The sequence below is a fragment of the Lonchura striata genome, chromosome 1 (assembly GCF_050655825.1).
Source record: "Lonchura striata isolate lonStrDom1 chromosome 1, ASM5065582v1, whole genome shotgun sequence".
Lineage (NCBI taxonomy): Eukaryota > Metazoa > Chordata > Aves > Passeriformes > Estrildidae > Lonchura > Lonchura striata.
Window position 1 is genome coordinate 117809669 of NC_140703.1, and position 8944 is coordinate 117818612.

The following is an 8944-nucleotide window of genomic DNA, read 5'->3' on the forward strand; positions in this document are numbered from 1 at the left end:
GAGGAGGAGCGGGGCTGGCCAAGCTCTGCAGCATCGGGAGGAGATGGTTAATTGGTATTTGGAGGAGGCAGCCCCAGCAGTGGGAGTTGCTTAGCAACATCTTGGGAGAGGCAGCAGCCATTTCATGGGTGGCCTCAAGGAGCAAAAAACCACCCTGGGCAGGGGATGGAGCCTGCAGCACCTCCCTGTGCACTGTGGGGCAGCCCAGTGCTCCTTCCCACTTAGGGTGTTTCCATAAAACACAGGATTATTCCCTCTAAATACCCTTAAGTGAGGGGCTGGGAGAGCTGGGAATGTTCAACCTGGAGAGGAGAAGCTCCAGGGAGAGCTCAGAGCCCTGCCAGGGCCTGGAGGGGCTCCAGGAGAGCTGCAGAGGGACTGGGGACAAGGATGGAGGGACAGGAGCCAGGGAATGGCTCCCACTGCCAGAGGGCAGGGCTGGGTGGGAGATTGGGAATTGGGAATTGTTCCCTGGCAGGGTGGGCAGGGCTGGGATGGAATTCCCAGATTCCCCTGGATCCCTGGCAGTGCCCAAGGCCAGGTTGGACACTGGGGCTGGAGCAGCCATGGTGGAGGGTTGGAATTGGATTATCTTTGAGGTGTCTTCCAACCCAAACCATTCCAGGATTCCGTGACCTTTTGTTTTAGCCTGTTGTGTGGGCAACACCATCATTTTCAAATTCTAAAGTACAGAATTAAAAACTGAGCCATTTTTTTGACCCCTGCACAACCATAACAGATTTTAAAATCAGGATTTTCATCAAAGCCAACGGGTACTCAGAAATACCCTTTGAACCAGGATCCCTGGCAGTGCCCAAGGCCAGGTTGGACACTGGGGCTGGAGCAGCCTGGCACAGTGGGAGGTGTCCCTGCCATGGCAGGGGTGGGATGGGATGATCCCTAAAATCCCTCCCAGCTCAATCCATTCCATGATTCTGGACTTCATCAAACCCCAAAACTGTGTCAGAATCACAGCCAAGGGCACTTTACACACTACAAGAAACACTTACAGGGCATTTTCTTCCCATGTTAATTATTAACACTGGAGGAAAGGAACCCATCCTGCCAACTAGCAGATTAATTTGAGCTTTATCAGAAAACAGCCTAAAAATAGTTATTTAAAAAATAATAGTGTTGTTTATGTTGGGGGAAGTTCTGCAGTGCAAACACCACCTCAAAACTGACAGCACTCAGAATAAAACACCCAAATAAAACACACAGGACACACACACCCCCAACAACCACCCAGCACCTTGCTGAGAGGCCTCCCAGGTCCCACCTGCAACCCAAAAAAGCAGCAGGAAGACCAAAGGGCAGATCCTGATGTCCATTTTGCAGGAGCAGCACTGCCAGGATTTAAGGGGAAGGCATCACCACGTACCCTCCTCTCTTGTGGCGCTCCTTGTGCTTGGAGATTTTGTAAGGCAGAGACCTCTCCCCCAGGTTTTCCAGGTTCCTCACGATGGCTCCTCTCTCCATCAGAGCCTCAACGGTGCGTTTGAGCACGGCAGCTGTCTCAGGCTTGAAAAGAAAGAAAGAAAAGTGAGAAATTCCTAGGAATCTGGCTATTTTATGTGCTGGGAAGGACAGCTGCACTTGCACGGCTCAGCACGTGGAGAGGGGTGCTGCAAAACCCAAGAAGACAAAGTGGAAGCATTTGGGGAGAGAATTTTTAGGACCAGGCAATTCCTCAGCAAAATTTCCTGTCATTTCCAACTCAGGCTCCAGCAAAAAGAAGATGAGTTCATGGATTTGACTCACCTGGAATCGCTGGGTCTGTGCCTTGCACAAGTCAATATTCCTAGCAAAGGAAAATTATGGATTTGGAACAATTTTGGGGTCCTTGCACCGTTGTTGTTCATTAATAATTCAAGTGATCAGTGTGGGGAAAACACAGATCCATGGCTTGATATGGAGACAACAATCAACAGCATTATATATAAATTATACCTATTATTTACATCCTTATTTGCACAGCACCTGTGTAACACTTAGGGAACCACAGGATACTCTGGGCTGGAAGGGACCCACAGGGATCACTGATCCAGCAACCCCTGGCACAGGGTCCAAATGCTCCTGGAGCTCTGGCAGCCCTTCCAAAACTCATTCCAGGGAGTTGTGGAGAGCAGTGACAAACCCTTCCTAACCTCCATGCAGATTTAAATTCAATGAAACGTTGCTGGGTAAACTCCCTGCCCTCCATCCCTCACCCACAAGTGGCACAGAAGCTTTTTGTCTCTGCTCCACACGCCCAGGGATCAGCACATTCCCTGAGTGGCTGCAAAGCCAACGTGAGGTGCAGCTCCTGAACACAGCGAGGCCAAGGATTTGAGCCCCATGTATTTAAAAACAAAACCAGGGAGAAAGAACAAGAAAAGCAAGCCACAGATTTCTACATTCAGGATTGTAAAATTTGCAACCTTCCCCACTTGTGGCCGTACTCTGAAAACATCAACTAATTGTTGGGTTGGAAAGCTTGTCACTATAATCCCTCTCATTCTCCCTCTCCCAAAATTGCCATGGTTTGTCCTGGCTTGCCTAAAGCCATCACCCAAACTAAAAATAAGCTGAACTCTGCTAACTCAGAGATCCACAGACACAGGTTCCTTGGTCTGCCTCAGAGCCAGCCCAATTTGGGACAGAGGAAATGGGCCTGCCTGGCTCCCAGTTTGGGAGCCACAGCATTTTTTTCCTGAATATCCAACACTAATTCCAGCCCACAGCCCAGCTCTAATTCCAGCCCCACATCCCAGCTCTAATTCCAGCCCCACATCCCAGCTCTAATTCCAGCTCCACATCCCAGCTCTAATTCCAGCCCCACATCCCAGCTCTAATTCCAGCCCCACATCCCAGCTCTAATTCCAGCCCCACATCCCAGCTCTAATTCCAGCCCCACAGCCGTGGGGAGGGAAGAGGAGACAATGGGAGCTGCTGCTCCAGAGGGGACAAGGAAGAGCTCCCAAGAGCACGGATGGGCTGGTTTGGAATTCCAGCTCTGGACACCCTCCTGCCCCCACGGGCAAACCAGAGCCACTCCCAGCTGCTCTCAGCCCTGGGGAACTTTGGCAGTGACCTCGGGCCACATCAGCGGGTCACAAGTTGCCACCTTGCTCTGGAAAGGTGCAGAACCCTGGGAGGGCCCACAGAGCTCACCTGGGATCACCCCCGAGCCCAGGGCATGGATTGAGGATATTTGGGAATGTCCCAGGGAGGAGCCTCCAGCCCCTCTCTGGCTCTGTTCCAGCTCGGTCCCTGCCCAGGGCAGGAGTTGTGCCTCCTGTGCAGGGAATTGCTGGGCTCAGCCCCTGCCCGGGGCTCTGGGGCTGCTCTGACCTCCTGCACACAGGGACACACAGGGACAGACTGGGACAGACTGGGACACACAGACAGGGACAGACTGGGACACACAGGGACACACAGAGACACACAGGGACACACAGGGACACAGGGACAGACTGGGACAGACTGGGACACACAGGGACAGACTGGGACACACAGGGACAGACTGGGATAGACAGACAGGGACACACAGGGACAGACTGGGACACACAGGGACACAGGGACAGACTGGGACAGACTGGGACACACAGGGACACCCAGGGCTGAAGGCTCCTGGAAGAAGAAACCAAAGCACTTCTGTCTCTGAGCTCCCCACCCCTCCACCCCCACATATTTTGGAGATGCCCAGAAGAAACCTGTTGACTCCACAGTTGCCACCAAGGCAAACACAGCCCCAGGTGTCACACCAGCCACAGGTGAGGGGATACCCTGAGCACTTTGTCCTCAGTTGGCCCCATCTCAAAGCCTGTGCCCAGTTCTGGTCCTGCAGGAGATACCTGGAGGGGCTGGAGAGTTCCTGAGGGAGCTGGGAAGGGGCTGGAGAGTTCCTGAGGGAGCTGGGAAGGGGCTGGAGAGTTCCTGAGGGAGCTGGGAAGGGGCTGGAGAGCCCCTGAGGGAGCTGGGAAGGGAATGGAGAGTTCCTGAGGAGCTGGGAAGGAGCTGGAGAGTTCCTGAGGGAGCTGAAGGGGCTGGAGAGTTCCTGAGGGAGCTGGGAAGGGGCTGAGCCTGGAGCAAAGGAGGCTCAGGGGGACCTTGTGGCTCTCACAGCTCCTGCCAGGAGGGGACAGCCGGGGGGTCGGGCTCTGCTCCAGGAACAGGGACAGGAGGAGAGGGAACGGCCTCAGGCTGGGCCAGGGCAGGCTCAGCTGGGACAGCAGCAGCAATTTCCCCATGGAAAGGGTGCTCAGGCCCTGGCAGGGGCTGCCCAGGGAGCTTTGCAGTGCCCATCCCTGCAGGTGTCCCAGAAATTTGGGGTTGTGGCCCCTGAGGATGTGGTTTAAAGGTGAGCACACCACTGGGGCTGGTCCATGGCTGGACTGGATCTTCTTAAAGGTTCTTCTCCAGCCTCAGCAGCTGTGTGATTCTGGCCTCTCCCTCTCTCCTCATGGTCTGTCAGCTCAGCACAATGCCACCCAAGAGCAGGGAGCTGTTCCATGCACAGCTGGGGGTGCCCCATCCCTTCTCCCCAGGATTAAAGCCACAAATTCCCCTAAAGAACCATCAAAGCAGCACCAACCACCTTGTCCTGAGGGGACATTGTGTATCAGAGGGAACAAAAATGCTCCCATTTTGGGTTCTATCAGTCCCACAGGTGTCACCTGGCAACCAGGAAGGGCATAAAGGAAGGAAAATCAGGAAAAAATGGGAATTCCCTGGTGGCAAAGTGGCTTCAGGCATGACCATCAGCCATGAAGCTCAGAGAGCAGCTTGGAGACAAACCAAACATGGAAACAAAGCCCTTGGAATGCTGCTGCCTCCCAATAAACGAGGAGCCACCCGCCTGGAACCAGGGCTGTGTGAAAGGACTCGGCTCCACTGCTCCTTTTTCCATCTCATTGCCTCCAGAAATGTCCAAGGGATAGAAAATCCAGCACTGGCTACAAAAAAAGCTTTGTCAACCACCAAAACCTCCTCCAAGAAGAGTCTTTGGAGAGAGAAAAGGAAGCAAACACCAAATCCTCAGTAGTTTTAGGGCTAGGACAGCTCTCAAGTTCTTCTGGCCACTTGCTCAGTCCAACAGGAAGCATTTAAAGTCAGTGGGCACATCCCAAATTATAATCAGGAATAACTCCATCCCAATTGCTTGATTATCCCTTCAATGTAGTAACAGCAGGATAAAATGATGTCTTTTTTTTGGTTGCTCAGCAGTTACAAAAGGTTGGTCTGGGATTATTTACTGAGGTGGAAATCAAAGAAGGTAAAATCCAATTCCAAGCAGCAAAACTAAGAGGAAAAAACCATTTCATTGCTGTCATTTACTACTTAATAAAACATTAGAAATTATTAGTGAAAATGATTAAAAACTCTGCAATTACTGTAAAAGCATCAACAAACCAGAGTAGCAGCCCCGGGTCAAGCACAACCACTCAGGGCAGTCAGGAAAGGTTAAAATCCAGAAAAATGCAGCATCCCAAGGAAACAGATGTGGGAGCTGTGCCGAAGCCCTGGGAAAATTGGGATGTGCTGGAGCAGGCTGGCTGGCAATGGAGCAGGGGAATGGGAGGACTCTCAAAACCTGCCGGAAGTTCAGGGCTGGGAGAGATCCCAGACTGGATTGGGTTGGGAGGGACCCCAAATCCCACCCAGTGCCATCCCTGCCCTGGCAGGGACACCTCCCACTGTCCCAGGCTGCTCCAGCCCCAGTGTCCAACCTGGCCTGGGGTACTGCCAGGGATCCAGGGGAATCTGGGAATTCCATCCCAGCCCTGCCCACCCTGCCAGGGAACAATTCCCAATTCCCAATCTCCCACCCAGCCCTGCCCACCCTGCCAGAGAACAATTCCCAATTCCCAATCTCCCACCCAGCCCTGCCCTCTGGCAGTGGGAGCCATTCCCTGGCTCCTGTCCCTCCATCCTTGTCCCCAGTCCCTCTGCAGCTCTCCTGGAGCCCCTCCAGGCCCTGGCAGGGCTCTGAGCTCTCCCTGGAGCTTCTCCTCTCCAGCTTGAACATTCCCAGCTCTCCCAGCCTGGCTCATCCCAAATTCCCACACCTTTCTTGGAGCTCCAGACCTGGATCACTTCAGGGACAGCAGGATGCAGGGACAGAGGGTTCTGTATCTACAACAGAACAACTTTCCCAAGACAGAATAAATGACAAATGGGAAAGCCCAGGTGCTCCTGAGAAGCTTTCCATGCTCCCAGCCCACGCTGGGTGAACACAGGAGCAGGAGAGACCATTCCAGAAATGGCAACTAGAAAGTTACAGCAGGCACGTCACCAAAAATAACTTGGGGGGAAGTGATCAATATTAATTCTGAGTTAAAATGAACACCCCATCCTCCAAGCAGATTTTAATTAGCATTTGGATGGTGTGTAAGGCAAAGAACCAGATGTGAATACAAAGCACATGGACCTGGATGAAGAGGAAGCAGCAACTTTTAAACTCAAAGTGATGCCTGAACTCTTCTGTTCCCAAATCCACCTTTCTTCTTCAAAGAATCTGAATTCCATGATGGATTTTTCAAGTTTTTAACTCATCTTTTAAGATCAAAGGAAGTTACAGAAGAAATTAAATTAAAATCTAAGGAATACAAGTACTCTATAAATACCAACTCATAGTTAAAATAGCAATCCCACCACTGAATTTAATTCATTTCAGAGAGGTGAAATTCTTAAGAATTTCTAAAAAGAAGCCTAAAAAGGTGCCTTTTAAATCTGAAATAAACAGTGACCAAATCCTCCATGATTTAGGGTTTCAATGGTTTATTACTGGGAACAGTTAAATCAACAATTGGCCACAATGTCTCAGAAGGGTTTGGGTCAGAAGGGATTTGGGATCATCCAGTGCCATGGCAGGGACACTTTCCACAGTCCCAGGTCCAACCTGGCCTTGGCAGGGTTCCTCTCCAGGGATGGAGAGCCCTCAACCTTCCAGGCAGAATCAATTAAACCCCAGAATTAATTAAACACCTTCACTGAAACTCCAGAAACTCCAACTCTTCTTCCAACCATACCACATTCTATTAAGGGCTTCGAAGCAACACTGCAAAATTCTCCTTATCAGGAACCTGCTGAGGAAGAGCTCCCCAGGAACTCCAAGATGTGTTCCAGCCATGACTTTTTGATGTGAATATATTTCATCAATTTACTTTGTACGTTCATTAAGCTTAATTAAGAGTGGAATGGAAAAATAATGAAATCCAAACAAAACAAAAAAAAAAGGCATGGAGGGAATATCTCCCCTTTATCCTCATTGTTCCCCAGTTTTACAGACTGGGCACGACACCACAGGGGCTGGGATGTCCCCATGGTCAGTTGGGGTCCCTGTCCCAGCTCTGGAAAGAGCTGGAGTGGAAAATCAGCCAAATTCCCAGAATTAGAGAATCCCCAAATCCCTGGGGCTGGCAAAGCCCTCCCAGCCCAGGGAGTCCCAGCTGGGCCCCATGCCCACCTTGTCCCCACCCAGAGCACTCAGTGCCACCTCCAGGGGACACCTGCAGGGATGGGCACTGCAAAGCTCCCTGGGCAGCCCCTGCCAGGGCCTGAGCACCCTTTCCATGGGGAAATTGCTGCTGCTGTCCCAGCTGAGCCTGCCCTGGCCCAGCCTGAGGCCGTTCCCTCTCCTCCTGTCCCTGTTCCTGGAGCAGAGCCCGACCCCCCGGCTGTCCCCTCCTGGCAGGAGCTGTGAGAGCCACAAGGTCCCCCTGAGCCTCCTTTGCTCCAGGCTCAGCCCCTTCCCAGCTCCCTCAGGAACTCTCCAGCCCCTTCCCAGCTCCCTCAGGAACTCTCCAGCCCCTTCCCAGCTCCCTCAGGAACTCTCCAGCCCCTTCCCAGCTCCTCAGGAACTCTCCAGCCCCTTCCCAGCTCCCTCAGGAACTCTCCATTCCCTTCCCAGCTCCCTCAGGAACTCTCCAGCCCCTTCCCAGCTCCCTCAGGAACTCTCCAGTCCCTTCCCAGCTCCCTCAGGGATTCTCCAGCCCCTTCCCAGCTCCGTTCCCTGCCCTGGACACGCTCCAGCCCCTCCAGGTCTCTCCTGCAGGACCAGAACTGGGCACAGCCCTGGAGGGGCCTCTCCGAGCCAGCCCAGAGGGACAATCCCTGCCCTGCTCCTGCTGGACACACAATTCCTCATCCAGCCCAGCTGCCAGCGGCCTCTTGTCCCACCCAGACTGGTCTGAGCCACCTGTCCCTTCCAGGAGAGGGATTTTCAGGGATCAGAGCTGGCTCTGGACATGCAGCTCTTGTGCCCATCCTGCAGATCCTCACCGCTGCCCCAGGACAAAGCTGAACACAGTGAGTAAAAAACCCTCCACAGCATTTTTTGAGGACCACAGCTGTAATTTTTAAATCCTCCTTCTTTTGCAGAACACAAACATGCTTGGCTCTGGAGCAGAAAAAGGTTTAAGGTGGAAGTCACAATGTTTTCACCAATCGAAGAGGGAATCTTGCTCAAATTCTGTCAGATAAATCCCGGGATACACAAAACTATCTCACAACAGGAGTCAGGTCAATATAAGAATCACAGCTGACAAAGGGTTATAAATTCTCGTCTATCACTCCACCAACACCTCAAAAATAAAGCCCAAAACACCCAAAAAACCAAATCCCTGAGCACAACCTGACTGAAGTGAAAAGAGAAGGGCCAGGGGTGAAACCTCCTGGCTCGTTCCCTTTCCCAGCACCACAACATCCACAGGGAAACTGAGGCAGCCACACCCCAGGAAGGGAATGCCCTGCAGGAAAAGACCTCATTGCCACCATCTCTGTGGGATTTTCTACACAAATCCTGCCCAGAACCCACCTGGGCCAAGCCCTCACACCCAAAACCCCAAAGAGCAGGAAACTGGGGAGCGAGGTTTGGCCAACACAAACAGAACCAGCTGGTGACAAAGAGGCTGCTTGATCCTCTTTGAGAATCACTGACCTGGAAAGCTGCTCACTGAGT

General features: G+C 52.3%; 1 protein-coding gene and 1 long non-coding RNA gene across 4 annotated transcripts in view; one reads left to right on the top strand and one right to left on the bottom strand.

The window, feature by feature from the left end:
- The window catches only part of LOC146768858 (uncharacterized), a 128647-nt gene that overhangs the window by 65999 nt on the left and 53704 nt on the right, over nt 1-8944 (top strand). The gene's annotated exons all lie outside the window — the stretch shown is intronic.
- Nucleotides 1-8944, bottom strand: part of MRPS6 (mitochondrial ribosomal protein S6) — a 45387-nt gene that overhangs the window by 13839 nt on the left and 22604 nt on the right. The window contains exon 2 of the mRNA XM_021546342.4: nt 1382-1521. Within this exon, the coding sequence (XP_021402017.1) occupies nt 1382-1521 (140 nt within the window). The remainder of the gene's footprint in view (nt 1-1381; nt 1522-8944) is intronic.